Source organism: Mustela putorius, unplaced genomic scaffold, assembly GCF_011764305.1.
Source record: "Mustela putorius furo isolate JIRA1106 unplaced genomic scaffold, ASM1176430v1.1 tig00003898_pilon_pilon_pilon, whole genome shotgun sequence".
Taxonomy (NCBI): domain Eukaryota; kingdom Metazoa; phylum Chordata; class Mammalia; order Carnivora; family Mustelidae; genus Mustela; species Mustela putorius.
Window position 1 is genome coordinate 26,797,283 of NW_025422047.1, and position 16,242 is coordinate 26,813,524.

The window sequence follows — 16,242 nt, forward strand, 5'->3', positions numbered from 1 at the left end:
GCACGGCGGAGCTATTGAATTGAAGTGCTACGAGTCACCACCCATCGTGGGACATCCAAAAGGGGCATGTGGCAGCTTTTCAAGTGAAGCCCAACCTTATACCTCAAACAAAAATAACCCATGTCCATGAGGTCTCCAGAGGGCCATGCAGTAGCCATTCTCCAATTGGCCTTTGTTAACAGAGGCAGCCTTCCATGCCTTTATTTCGCTGATTTTGATGGTATATACAATTCTGACTTTCTTTCCTTCCTTTCCTCCTCCGAACTCTCCTGTCATGTGTGTATGCATGTGTGTGTGTTGGAGAGAGAAGGAGAGGAAAAGAGAGAGATATATAGGGAAACAGTGTATATGTCATAATTCTTCCCATTACTAAGGGAACTATCCCTGCAGAAGACAAGAAAGCATTCCAATGTCTTCACAGTGAAAAAGGAAAAAGATATAAGATCATAAATAGTCTTAAAAAAAAATCATAAATAGTCTTGATCAGTATCAATTTTTACTGACCAATCTTGACCAAAACATTTTAAAAACCGCATTCAGAATGCTGCTATGTCAATTTCCCCAAAACCTAGAGAAGTGATTTTCCTGAGAATAAACAGATGGGCACTATACCAAAAAAGGTTTGGCCTTCAAAACCAGGTTTCCTTGAATTCAAAGCAGCTTATGAAGTATGAGGATAAAGTATTATGACTGCTTCTTAATAAATATTCTAGAATATACATTAATTAAATGGTATCTTTTCTGGGCACCTGGGTGGCTCAGTTGGTTAGGCATCTGCCTTCAGCTCAGGTCACGATCCCAGGGTTCTGGAATCAAGTCCTACAACCAGCTCGCTGCTTATCAGGGAATCTGCTTCTCCCTCTCCCTCTGCCGCTGATCACTGCTTGTGCACTCGCTCTCTCAAAGAAAAAAAGAATGTTGTCTTTTTAAACTCAGACAACATCCACTGTCAATTAATGACATCTTGATTATATTTTTTTATGTTTTTGTAAGCCAGCAAAAATTTATGTTGGAAAAAGGTAAGGTAAAACAAAGAAATGAAGCCATTCACCAATTGTACAATTTGTTTATGTATTACACCATGATGCTGTGCTCTTCTTCCTGACCTTTTTTTCTCCTAACAACACTTCCCATTTCCTTCATTTGTATTATGATTTTACAAGATCCTTATGTTCTAGGGAGTGTGTTAGATACTATATATTATTATCATGTGCTTCCTCAGTTTGAAGGTGAGGAAACTGACACCCAGACCCTAACTAGCCTTCCCAGTGCCACAGAGCTAATAAATGCAGTGCTGGGAACTGAACTCAGGCAGTTCATTTCCAGAGTCTATGCTTTTAAGCAGTAAGGTATTTTGTGTAGCATGCAATGAAACAAGATAAAGAAATTAAGAAACCTGGGGAAATGGAATCTTGTGGCAAATACAAAGAATTAGTACAGTGAAAGTAACATAGCATTGACTTGTGCCATATCAAAGGTGGCCCATGAATTCCAGTCTCAGAGGGTGAGGTCAAAGCAAAAAGAAAAACCAGACATCATGTAAGAGTAACATTACTTATAAAATAAAGCTGTTTAGGGGTACTAGAGTCTTGGGAATTTGTCCTGTAAGGAAGTCATATGGTAATATAGTGGACAATTTCTCCCCGGAGATTTTGGTAATAGATACACTACCAAAGCATTCAGGTGTGTTATTTCTAATATTCCTCTAAATGTCATATCAAAGAACATTTCAGTAGAGGCATTTCTGCAGCATGTGTGTGGGGGGGGTTGTGTATGTGTGTGTGCAAACAATATGTTTTAGATCTTTAGGAGTAAATTTGGTTTATCTCCCTGCTCTAACAGAAATTTTTTTTTTGATAGTGAAATGTTTATATCAATATGGCAGCTATTAATTAATGTGTCTATTAAACACTTGAAATATAATGTGACTAAAGATCTCAGCTTTAATTTTACCTATTTTTAGGTAAATATAGTATAGCCACTCATAGTTAGTGTGGACAGGACGGAACTAGAGAAATGGTTGGGTTGCCTATCTCTCAGCCAATTCTCATGAACAGAATTTTCATGTTTTTATAACAGATGGACAAAACAAAAACTGAACAGTTTTATTCTCCAGTTTAAGCCTAGAACACAAGAATTTTGTGCTAACTCAATACTAATAATTTTTTCAAAGACTATGACAAAAATCATATTCATATCACCTCTATATAGAAGTTAGCCAAGGAAATACCTATTTACCAGATACTATGATTGCCTAAAGCATTTTTAATATTAGGATCTGATTCTGTAATCACCTATTTCGTTACCTCCGATGTGTAAAAATCATTTTTGAGTTGGAGTGTAATTTCTTACATAATTCAGACTCAAATCTGGTAAATGAGGTAAAATAATAAGACTTTTGTGTGTGTTGTGTATTTTACACACCAATTCATGTAAAAAGGCAAAAAGAATGAACTAGTATCTTAGGATATTTTCTAGAATGATTCTGAATAGGCAAAGTTCTCTGAGATCCTGTTACACATTGAGGTGCTAACATGGTAAGATTTACATACATGAGCTGGTTAAATCTCCAACCCAATAAGCAAATATAAAGAATTTTTGGTTACCCAGAGATCAGAAAATACAGAGAAAAGGTTCCTTTTGTGTGGTTTTCATTATTCCTGTGTTCTTTTCCTGTTTATCTGAATGAGTTATAATACTGGCTTCAATTAGAGAAGTAATAGTTGAAAAGAGAAGAGAGGGAAAAACTCTGATTTCTGGCTGGATAGCCACTCACCAGATGGTGAAGAATTCGGCCTTAGGCTAATTCTGTGTGAACAGAGGGGCTTGATATGTCTGTCTCTGAAAACCATGGTATGTACATGGAGAGATCTATGGAGATTTAGACTCTGGTTTTGGAGCACATGACTCAGCTTTTCCTATAGATGGTGCCAACTGACCCTTAGGCACAGACAGCTGTTCTGTTAGGTGGATAAAAGCAATGGTGTTCCAATGGGAGGTCTAGGGGTGGGGGGAGGAGGAGGAGCAGGAAAGGTCAGCCAGCATCCCAGGATATCAGTTCTTGTTCTTTCCAGACCTGGAAATAGAGAAGTCAGGGCCTGAGGCCAGCTCCAGTGTCACTCCTAGGAGCTAACACAGATATGGAGCACGGAGGTCCCAAATGAGGAAATGACACAAAACTGATGAAGGCAGGTGAGATAAGCATGGGGGGGCGAGGGGAGGTGCATCCAAAAGGAGTGATTACTGAATACATTTAAGAAAAAGAGCAAGAATATTTGAAAGAAAAGAGCAATGGCTAGGAAAATTGGTTGAAGGAAGAATGAACTGAGGTGGGTAACAAAGGAGTTACTTGGACATGGTGAAGAGCATAACCTAGGAGTTGTGGGAATCAGATGGGAAAACAATTGGTGTTTAATGAATTGGGTCTCATTTTACATAAGAAATGTGAAATACACAGAAATATTTTGAAAGCAGAACTGGATTTCTAAAAATAAGTAATTTCTAAAAAATAATAAGTTTTTGACAACATGTAGAAGATCGTAAGAATCTGGAAAAGGATTAGTCAAGTGATAATAATATTGACATTACTAATAGATTAAGCCAAGGAGAGCCAACAGTAAGCAATGAAATTCAATTCCTACAGAACAGCAGTAACTTTTGGAGTACCAATTTAATAATGTGCTTATTAGTTTGTTCATTTTGTTACTTCAAGCATCCATTCACTCAACAAACAGACGTTGATTGCATGTGACATGCCAGGTCCTGAGGATTCAATATAAAAATAAATGGTTCTTGTGGTACACAAACAATGAATTTTGGAACATTGAAAAAAAATTAAATTAAATTAAATTTAAAAAAATCTGTAGTCCATTGGGGTGGCAGTGGAACAAGAAGGCAGAGTACCTCACATTTCACTAGGCATCTTGTGAAATGCTTTATATATACCCTCATGAAATCTGCAGCCCAACATCAGAGTAAAGACACTACTATTGCTCTAAGGACTCAGGGAAAGAAGGTGACTAGCCCATCATTACGAAAGACATAAATGGCAGATCTAGGACTTATTCCAGTCTTTGACTAGAAGTCTACTAGTTATCAAACTGAATTTATATGGATATATGCCATAAAATAATTGTGATGTGTATTTCTAAGTTAATATATGTAAAGCACTTAAAACTGTGCCTAACACATAATGAATGCTATACGTCCTTGTATCATCATCACTAATGTTGTTTCTCTTAAAGAACGACATGAGGGGTAATATTATTTATTCAAAATTAAACAAGAGAAATTGAACACAGCAGGATGTAAAATGTGTATAAAGTTTTCAAATGAAATAAGATTCTTCAAAGAACTTTTCCCTTTAGGGTTTGTCTTATGCCCCATGTTACCTGGGGAGAATGTTTTCACTCTGCCTTGACAATTAGGATTAGTGTAAAAAGACAGAGAAGCAATGCACTATTGTGCCACATCTCCCTAGAGACTCCACTACACAAAGAGACAAATAATAGAGAAAACTATCAAATTAAGGAAGGAGTCCTCTGAGCCACCACATCCCTGTTGAGGTCACAAGTTGGGAAAGGTGGAAAGTCTACGGAAACATTCCAATAGCCTCCTCTTTGTATTCACTTTTCTATGAAAACAATTAAAGGTAGTGCAAAGAATCTAAAATGAGGTTTACTTGCAAGATAAAGAGGAAAAGGAAAGAGGATTAGTATTAACAATAATAGAAAGGAAACACTGAAGACACACTTAACATAAACCATAGGTCGAAGAAAAGAGAAATGACCTGTAATCTTACATTGCATTTTTCCATTATTACAATACTGCCAGCACAGATAATTGCACCTTACGTTGGACAGAAATCGGCATCACCAAGCCTGGAACACTTACATGTCCAAAACAACTACAAAAAAATATAAATTGAGTACTCAAGGCCAGGTCTTTGACAGCCTTAATTACTCAACCAGTATGAAGACTGGGGAGGTGCTTCCCATGATTAATTCTCCCTTCTTAAAAACAAACAAACAAAACTATGTCTATCTAATGTATTCCTGGGGAAATAATAATACAGTTATCCAATGTATCACTCTCATGGTTTTCCTCCTCCACTCAATTTCAGAGGAGTAGAGAACACTGCTAAGCAATGTCCTACATCTGAGAAAAATGGATATAACTGGGACAGTACCATATAAATCAATAATTTGCATTTTCTATAAAAATAAAAGGACCTTGCTAGAATTTTGCCTCGTTTGTTTTATTTTGCTTTTGGCTCATGGTTGAGGTACAGAATCCAAGTAATAGCAAAACATGGTCATAAGGATTCCTTAAATATAGTGATGCTAAGACACTATTTCAATTTCGATCAGAGTTGTGAAATTATATGATGGGATCCTGTTTAAGCAGGGGCATGGTTACTTTTTTTCATATTTTGTACTGTAACTGTATGAAGAAGAGTCTCTGGGTTTTCTTAACCTGATCACAGTTTATGTATTTATTAAATATTTATTCTTTTTAATAAAGAAGAGGGAATAAGGGTTCTATGATAAAAATGTCAGTGGAACCCGTAGCTCATTACTGGTTTTGTCGTTACAAATACCATCAATATTTTGCTGAAACATCAATGAACCATAGTAGGAATTGTTTGAAGAGATTCTCAAGAAATCCTATTTTTACTTGTCCCAAGTTCAAAGGGCTAACCTTTAGTTGAGGTAATGTTAACAGCGACTAAACACTTAGATTCAAGCTCTGGTACTACCTCTACTACTTCCTGCAGGATGTAGGCAAGTTAAAATGTTATATTTTATAGCTTTAAGGTATCTGATTTCACTACCTCCCAGAGTCTTTGTGAAGAAAACCTTACTTATGTAAACTGATTCAAAAGCTTGTACTATAATGTAAACAGTACTATAATGTAAACAAAGCTCTCTTTCTTCTTAACTCCTGTTTTTCCATGTTTCAAATATTACCCTCTGTGAGAGAAAAGTGGCCTCTGTGTAGACAGAACAGATACACCCTCTCAGACCACTGATTCATGGGCTTGACCCAGAGAGGGTAGTATCGCCAGTGTAGATTGCTGAGGTCAAGACTCACCATATACTTGGAGGGGAAAAAAATGTGTCTGTGTTAAAGTGAATTTGGGAAGTGAACTTGGAGACTCCTGCTTCATATTAGCATGCACCAAAATTCTGAAAAGTCCTGCAATAAATAACTCTTTTAATATTGTTTGACACAACACTTCTCAAAGTCATCAGACCAGGATTTCCTAACAACCATGAACACTGAGGAGAAAGGCTGCTTAGAGTGTGAAGAAGAGAAGCAACCAGAATAGCTAACATTTATTGTGTAGTTGCCTGTGTGTAGAAATCTCTGAAGTGCTTTCCATGCATTAACTTACTTTTAATGTTTTTAGTAACCTTACAACGTAAGGGCCGGTATTGTCTCTGTTTCACAGGTAAGGAAACTAGGGCATATAATGACTAAATGTCTTTGCAAAAATGTGAATAGTGAGGAATAGAAAAAGAATATGAAGCCAGATGATCTGGCCCTGGAAACCGTTTAATTGTTAATGCACAGTACTTAACCTGCAGATTGAGGAAAATGTGGAACCCGTGCACTATTAGCCTTTTGCAACACTTTCATGCAGTTCTAAGGTTCTTTTTTGACTGAAAAACAAACAAAACCCCCTGAATCTCACAGACTATACAGCTTGTTCAAAGGAAATCAATGATATTATATGCCCAAGAAATTAGTTCTCCAGCATCTTGGAACAGGAGCCAAACCACTCAACAAACACATCAAACAACATGTGAGAACAAGACTTGGTGTGAGGGAGAGTATGTGATCACTCTTAGGTGGCTGTAGCTCTCCTTGGAGTCCTCTTCATATTCTCATTTTTCCTTCATCAGTTATATCTAAATGGGTATACATCTCTTCACTTTTACTGCTAAAATACTTCTTAACCTCTCTCTAGTTCCAGCTCTGGAATCACTGCCTGAAAAGAGGACCACAGCCCCCTCTGCCTGGACTATATAGCACTAGCTTTCTCATGAGACTCTCCTCTCTAGATGGTGTGATATAACTAACCAGCCACATGTGGTAACAATGCTTTGCAAAAGTTCTAAGTAATACTGCATAAATCTGTTGTTAAAAAAAATGGTGAAAAATATTTGGAAAAAAATTGATTTTTACCATCAATGAAAGAAGAAAAATTCAACATTTAGCTCTAAGACTTTAAATTGTAATTTTGCTACAGAAATTCTTATAGTCTTTGTCTATTTTCCATTTAACCATCTATTAGATACACACACACACACACACACACACACACACACAAATTATTAGAGATCAAGCCCCCAAAAACAAAAAACAAAGAGTTGAGTCATGGGAATGCAGTTCTGTTATTAATTTGCTTTGCTACGGCTGAATTACTATGCTTTGATGGAGACCCATCGTGAAGAAGGCTTCAGATAAATTTCATGAACTTTATTTTATAATTTAGTACTATACACTTGAACTTGACTTTGGCCCCAGTAAGAGAAATTTCCACTTGCAGTGTTTTCCTACTCAATAACAATAGTAACAATGCTAATCCTTTGCTTAACAGACAAAGAAAATTTGCCAGTGGTGGGAGTGTGCGTGGTGGGGAACTTCCATGGAGTTATTTCTTTTTTATCTCCAGAACCCAACCCATCCACCCATGAGCAATGTTTTCCTGGCTTACTGGGTCTAAATGCACTAGCTCACACAAGCCCTGTTTTTCAAAAAGAAAAGGAGAGAGAAAATCAGCAAATTAGCCAGGAGCAGCCTGGTTAGTACTAACAGATGATGAAAGGTCTCAGCATAAAATGACATAAGCAAGAGAAAATTCTTGATGTTGCCTGAAGAGACAAGAGTATTTCACCTTCCTCAAAATTAGTTTTTTCCATATTTTCTCACATTTTATTGTATTCCTATGTCAGAACATGTTGCTATTAGAAGAAGAGTGGTTAAACATTTAAAAGAATCAGATTATGTTCATGCTGAACTACAGACTAAAATTTATGGGGAAAAACAGAAAATTTTAATAAATGAATTTTAACAATAGAATTATAGTCGTTAAGAGGAAAATCTCCACCACATTATGTTCTGAAATGGGTTGAAAGGCAACAGAGGGGATACCCAGTGTTTTGTTCCCCTGCCTCCTACAGCTATAGCATTTTGAATGAGGTTGATCCTTAATCACACCTTCAGGAAATGCGTATTTCTCAAGTACAGCACTTCATATTCTTCCGGGACTGGGTCAAGAATTTGTAAGTGATATGAGCTCGCTTGCATCCATGCCTGAAGTGCCTTCGTTAGCAATCATTTGTCCTGCCTCCAATTATAATGCAATGCAACCCTGCCCACATTATAGGCACTAATTTCTGGTAAGGGCTGAGTCAGAGCACAGCAAGGAGATGTGAACTTTCTATTTCTTACTATTGAGGACATGCTTAGAAATAATAGTTTTATAACAAATCAGTATTTTTTTCAAAATTTTGTAAATGTGATAACTTCTAATGTGAAAGCCACTCATACATATTTATTGAGAACCTCATCTATGGTAACAAAAGGATGTGGGGGCAGGAGGGAAGAAGAGATTGCTGAACAGTAGTTAAGGCCGGTAAAGATGAGTCTGCATTGAGACACAGAGGCAGGGGACTGTGTCTAGAAGCCACGTGTAGCTCAGGACCAGGAATGGCAAAAATGGATGGTAAAGTCATTCAGATTACAGACCTACGTAACAGGCCCCGTGAAGGTGTAAGGGAACATGAGATAGTTGAGACGGCATCCAGGTGACATAAGACATGCCCATGGTGGCCTACATCTTGGGGGGAAAGAAAAAAGAAAGGTAAAAATACAGTCTGAAGATGGCAGGGGGGCAAGGGACTGAAAACTATAGTCAAACAACAGGGCCCAGGATCGGATTTGGGACCAGCAAGCAAGATGGAGGAGGAGCGCCCAAGCGAGGACCTCGGAACTGGACCAGGCCTTTGTGGTGAGCTCAGGCACAGGCAACTGATGACAAGCAGAAAGGAAAGGGGTGTGGGGAAAAACAGAGTTCTAATGAGGGGAGGGGTGGTTAAGGAAAAACCATTTTTAACATTTACTGAGGAAATCACAATGTGAAGCATAACAGTGGGAGAGGAGGGACGAGAATCCAGCTGCCGAGGAAGCCAACAGGGAAACGCAAAAGATCATCAATTAAATATAATTGAATGTGTATATATATATATATATATATATATATATATATATATAACACATATACTACAGATATTATATATAATAAATAATTATAAATACATATATTTAATTAAACATATATGCTTGTATATTTAAGGGTTAAATGACACTGAGGAAGGGAGACTACATGGGCTGGCAAAGTTGAAAGCCTCCAGGGTTCAAATCTGAAACTAGTCTGTTACAGAATAGCTCATTTTAAATACCGACAAGTCAGCTGATAAGAGTAGAAGAGGGCTTCCTGAGCCTGGCATTGGGACAACAGGTAAGAAAAAAAGGCTACCTTTAAGAGCCCTCTCAGCAACTGTGGCCAGGGAAACAGGAGAGGTGGAACATGGAACAGAAAGGGTGGCTGGCAAAAGAAGTGGAGTATAAGCACCATGAGGGTCTTGGTTTGCAGAGATGGTGAGGAGAAGCATCATGCTGTTTGCTGGGCGGTGGGGCAATGCAGAGGGCTGTGTCAGGTCAGTGTGCTGAAGAGCAGGTCCCACTCACTGAGGTAACACACAAACAAACAGCCCTCTTCCCTCGCCCATAAGCACAAGCACACCCACACACAGCCTGCATTCAATCTGTCTGGTATCACTATAAAACGTTTGACAACAAAACTAAAATGGCAAGAAAAATAAATCAAATTTTGAAATGCAATTAAAAAAAATTCTCATATATTTCTGGACATTGCCAGAGGCAAAAAAAAAAAAAAGATTCATAAAACATATTACATTATTTGCAAAGCAGTCTGGCTATGAGTTTAATATGAATTATAGAGAGAATGGATCCAGGGCATGATTTCCCTGAATAATTTATTTCAGGCAGCCCCTCTGATTCAGAAATAGGAAACTTAAAAAACAACATGTCTAAGGCACTAGTTTTTTGAGGCCAGGTGCGCTAGTTTTGTAAGAGAGCCAACAAGAGGTAACAGCATACAGGTTTCTTAAAAAATTAAAAATACAACTACCACATGATCCAATAAGATTCCACTACTGGGTATTCACCTAAAGAAAATGAAAACACTAAATCAAAAAGATATATGTACCTCTATGTTTATTGCAGCATTATTCACAATAGCCAAGATATGGAAGCAACCCAAGTGTCCATCAACAGATGATTTGGTATGTGCATACAATGGAATATTACTCAGCCATAAAAAGAATGAAATCCTCCTTTGTAACAACATAGACATCTAGAGGGTATAATGATAAATCAAACAAGTCAGTCAGAGGGAGACAAATACCATATGATTTCACTCATGCAGAATTTAAGAAACAGAACCAATGAACAAAGGAAAAAAGAAACAAGCAAAAAACCAGACTCTTAACTTTATAGGACAACCTGATGTTTGCTGGAGGGGAGGTGAATGGGAGTGATGGGTAAAACAGATGAAGAGGATAAAGAGTACACTCATAACAAGCATGGAATAATGTACAAAATTGCTGAACCACTATATTGTATACCTGAAACTAATATAACACTATGTTAATTATACTTGAATAAAAGATATATATGAAAAAATAATAAAGTGGTTGGTATTATCTACAAAAAACACATGAAAGCTTTTGCTTTTTTGATTTAGCAAGTGGCAAACCTATAAACAAGAACTTTATAACTTCTATCTAACAAAACAAGTTGTTTTACAGGATCTAGCTATACAGTGAAAATGCGGCAATCCCAGGACCTCCCACTGTGATAGGTGATCAATAAAGACAAAGACAAATTGGAGTGAATCAAAGCAAGGTCCAGCTGAATTATAAACAAGGCAACCAAGGTCTGGGCTCTGAACAAGTTGAAGAACTTGAGGAAGTGCAATCTAACATCACTAAAGCTAGTGGATTTCCTTTAGTCAAAGAGATAACATGCAAAGATGGCAAGAGGGGAGAAAAGAGCAACATAATCGGAGTTTCTCAATAATTCCTCAATTTGCACAAAAATCAACATTAAAAATCTGGATCTCTATGTATTAGTATTGCACTGATCACTGTTGTAAGGATCCCCACGACAGCTGTTCTCTGGCACTTTTTTTTTTTTTTTAAGTTAAATACGCCTATTTTTTTTTTTCTGCATTGATACACACAGTCTGATTAGTAACTTCTAAAACCTAAATAAGAAATATAAATCTGGGCAGAGGGAAACACAGCTGCTCCTCAGAACTGGCTGGTATCACATGATATGGCTTGACCTGCTATAACTCCTGAACTCAGGTTTCCAAGTTGGTCCTGGCTTAGAGTGAGTAGACATCTGACTTAACTAAAGCTACGGATTCCTAGCCCTGTTGCTATCTCTTGGCTTCCAGACCCTCCATGCATGTATTTGGGGCCCTAATATCTGTCTTTCACCGTTGGGTAGGTTGTTTTTTTGTTTTTTTGCTTTTGCTGCTGCCCAAACGATTCAAGATGATGAATGGAAAGTATGCTTGTGTGTTGCTGGGAGGCCGGGGAGATGGTACAGTTGAGGAAAGTGACTGGGACAGTACTGAGGGCAGAATCAGCCAACTCAAGACAAACTGTTTGCTTTTTCCAAAAAATAATTTGAACGTTCCTGTAGACAGAGGTCTAACATTTTCTTTTAGGGCAGAGTTTGATGTATGTTTTCTATGTTGCCTTAAAGATTATGCCGAAGATTTCTTCAAATACAAACTATTAATCTATGGATAGAGAAATAAGTGTACTACCTGACAGGACAACTTCAATAAGATCACCTTCCTGGATATCACTAGCCGTTTTCACCAGCTGAAGGATGTTTTCGGAGGTAGGGTCATGGCGAAAAAGCAGGATCTTATCATACATTCCATAGAAACCACACTCAGGAAACTGTAAATACAAATACCACAATAGGTTACATGTCAAAATCTTCCTGAATTTAGAATAGAAACAAACAAACAAACAAAAAAAAAAGTGTCAGGACACAAATACAAGTTAACTGGTATTTTTATGCTACGTCAAATAGTTAAGGTAAAATTGACACTCAGTAAAATTCACCCTTTTTAGTGTGTTGTTCTGTAATTTTTGACAAATGTATAGGAGAACTACATACCATATATGTGGTATACACAAAACAGTCAAGATACAGAACAGTTTCCATTACCCCCTAAAATTTCTCCATGCCCATTTTATTATAAACTTCTCCCCTGATGCCCAGCCCCTAGAAAACACTGATCTTTCTGCGTCCATAATTTGGTCTTCTCAAGAAGATCGTATGAATGGTATTGTACCATTTACATTGTATAATTTAAAATCTGACATTTTTCTTTTTCTTTTAAGATTTCTTATTTATTTGAAAGAGAAAGGGAGCATGAATGGGGAGGAGGGGGAGAGGGAGAAGCAGACCCCCAGTGAGCAGGAAGCCTGATGCCAGACTTGATCTCAGGACCCTGAGATCATGACCTGAGTTGAAGGCAGCCACTTAACCTAGTGAGCCATTCAGGTGCCTGAATCTGATGTTTTTCATGTAGTATAATGGATTTAAGGTTGTCCATTCTGCTACATGTATCATTAATCTTTTCATTTTCATTCCTGAGGAATGCTCCATTATATTGCATGGATATACCACAGTGCATGTATCCATTCCTCAGTTGAAGGGCATTTTATTTCCAATTTTTGACTAGTACAAATAAAGCTGTTATAAATGTTTACTTAGAGGTTTTTGTGTGAACACAAGTTCTTCTTTGACTGGGGTGTATGGGAGTATCTGGGTAACTTTATAAAACATTTCTACTAAGATTTAGCACTTAGATAGTATTACTTAGATTTCCATTTCCTCTTAAGTGAGGTTTGGTAGTTTTCTTTCAAGGAATCTACTGATTTTATCTAAATTGTTGATTTTCTGGTCAAAAGGTTTTTTAAAAAAATATTATTCTTTTATCACACTTTTAATGCTGTAGGGTCCATAGTGATGTCTTTTTATTACTTTTTCATAATTTGTGTCTTTTCTCTCTTATTGTTTGATCAGTCTCTGACCATCAGTCTATTTATCTGTTTTTAAGTCAGTTCCATATTGTTTTTGATTACTGTAACATATTTTGAAATGAGGAAGTATCATGCTTCTAGCTTTATTCTTCTTGCTCAAAATCACCTGAGCTATTTGGAGTCTTTTGTGGTTCCTTATGAATTTTAGAATTGTTTTTTCTACTTCTATAAAAAAATGCCATTGGTATTTTGAATGGTATTCCATTGAATCTGCAGATTGCTTTGGGTAGTACAGACATTGTAACAATAGTAATTCTTCCAATACATGAATGTGCAATGTCTTTCTATTTATTTGTGTTTGTTTCCTTTCTTTTAGTAATGTTTTATAGTTTTCATTGTACAAGTCTTTCATCTCATATTTTCATTAAAATGTTTGAAAATTCTTTTCTACTAAGTCCATTACCTTTACCATTCTGGTCTATTTTCATTAATTCTTTTAATTCTTATGGGTTACATTTCCTCCTCCATTTCCTGCTTTTTCATATGTATGCTTTCTAAAAATTGAAGTATGGTTAACATACAATGTTTCATTAGTTTCAGGTGTACAACATAGTGGTTCAACAATTCTATTTGTTATGCTATGCTCACCAAAAGTGTAACTACCATCTGTTACCATAGAATGCTATGAAAATACCTTGACTACATTCCCTGTGTTGTACATTTCATCCCTGTAATTTATTCATTCCATACCCAAAAGCTTCTACCTCCCACTCCCCTTCACCATTTTGTCCAACCCCTTACTCTCTGGAAACCACCAGTTTGTTCTCTGTATTTATGGATCTGTATCTGTTTTTTTTGTTGTTGTTGCTGTTGTTTGATTGTTCATTTGTTTCTTAGATTCCACATATAAGTGAAATCATATGGTATTTGTCTTTCTCTGCCTGACTTATTTCACTAAGTATAAAAATAGAAATGCCATATAATCCAGTAATTCCACTACTGGGTATTTACCCAAAGAAAATAAAAACACCAATTTGAAAAGATACAGGCATGCCCCTATTTACTGCAGCATTATTTACAACAGCAAAGATATGGAAGCAACCTAAATGCCCATTGACAAATGAATGGTTAAAGAAAATATGGTTTCTGTATAATGGAGTGTTATTCTGTGTATAAAAGAATGAGATCTCGCCATTTGCAACAACACAGATGGACCTAGAGGGTTTCATGCTAAGAGAAATAAGCAGAGAAAGACAAATACCATGTGATTTCTTTTTACATGGAACATACATCTACTTTTTAAATTAGATGCCAGATTTTACAAATTAATGTGAGCAGTTGCCTTTGCTGTCTTCCCTTAGAGAATGTTGATATTTGTCTTGGCAAAATATGAAGAAAATTGCAGATCAGTTTTGTCTTTTCAAGGCTTATTTTTAAGCTTTATTAGGTTAGCTTTAGAGTAGTATTTCCTCTAGGGATAGTTTAACCCTACTACTAATACATAACTCTTTGAACATCTCCATGGAATATCTCAAGTGTTCAGTGAAATTTCTTCCCTTTGCCTGATACAAACTCAATGTCTCTCAGTGCTATGTGAGCTCTGGAAAGTATTCATTTCAGAGCTTCCAGGCAACTGCTCTTTCCTCTTTCCTCTGCCTTACTAATTTCCATCATACACATACACAGATTTGTATTCAGCCTAATACTCAAGCAGACCTTTAAGCAGATTTCTGAAGCTCTATTTCTGTATAGGTCCCATCTTTCCAGTATTTCTTCCCTAAAAATACTTTCAACCGGGTCACCTTGAGCTCTACTCCGTGTGTCTTCCCCACAGCCAGGCAACTAGGCTCCTCTTAGGTTCTTTCTCCCCACACTACACTTTGGATCCTGCCTCCAGGCAGAAAGCTCACATGACTGTAGTGCTCACCTTGTTTGTTTCTCTTCTCAGGGATGACAGTTCTGCACTGCCTGTTGGACAATGTCCAAAAACAGGCATTCTACACATTTTGTAGTGTTTTCTATGTGTTTGGAGCAGGTGAGCATGTCTTATACCAGATACTCCTTGTGAGTAGACCCCAAAGTTTCGTGTGCTTTTAAAATATAGATTGCTAATCTTTTCTATCTAACCTTTTGACTACCCAATTCTATGTAAACAGCATTTGCAAGAAAAGTCAGTTAAAGACAAATAAAATGTCCACAATTGGTTACAGTACATTTTAAGATTATGTTGAAATAAATATACAAAATACATTAATGAAGTAAAATTATAAATTTAATAATTATCATAAAACTCTCAAACCTCAGTTTGAGAGTTTGAATTATACTTTAACTTAAAGAATCTTCTATGATTTGATAACAAATGTTCTTCAAAATACAATACATTAATTAATACACAGATCACCTTAGCATATCCTTTCCAAAACCGTGGGTAGCTGATTCTGACTCAAGATAGGAGAGAGAAAATTCAAGGGATTTAATGTCTGAGGTGGGGTGAGTACACAATAATAGCTGGAGAGGAAGAGAGATGAAACAGCAATTGTCTTCCCAAAGATGAGCCAAACTTTACAGTGTCTTCTAACTAATGTCTGAAGGATATGCTATGCAAAGGAAACATCAGGTGGCAATACTGAAGAGGGGCTTAGGAGGCAAGGATTCTGCCACCTCATCACAATTTCTGTCAATATGTCCACATACCTCTTGCTTTCTTCAACAAGGAATTTGTCCTTTCTTCAAGGACATTACAAGAGATATCTAATCTCTTGTAATGTCATTACAAGAATGACAACAAGAAACATTACAAGAATATCTAAATTCTATTTCTCTATGGTCTTAGCTTGCTGACACTTGAGTATCCCAGTCTATATTGTGCCTCTTCGTAAAACCATGGGTATATGGAATGGATGATTTTGTACTCAAGTAAGGCTTGAGTGCCTCACATCATAATTATTATATTTCTTTCTGAGGGTGACTCACAAAACACTTTTAAAAATAAGAATAGATAGAATAATACCAAGATAGACAACCCATATTAAAACTATTATTTTAAAAGCTGAATTTAAAAAATAAAGATAGCATT

General features: G+C 36.7%; 1 protein-coding gene across 2 annotated transcripts in view; it reads right to left on the minus strand.

Moving 5' to 3' along the window:
* Nucleotides 1–16,242, minus strand: part of PRKD1 (protein kinase D1) — a 328,405-nt gene that overhangs the window by 137,675 nt on the left and 174,488 nt on the right. For both annotated transcript variants that reach the window (XM_045067697.1, XM_004755158.3), the window contains exon 2: nt 11,933–12,071. In XM_045067697.1, coding sequence (XP_044923632.1) covers nt 11,933–12,071 — 139 coding nt within the window. The remainder of the gene's footprint in view (nt 1–11,932; nt 12,072–16,242) is intronic.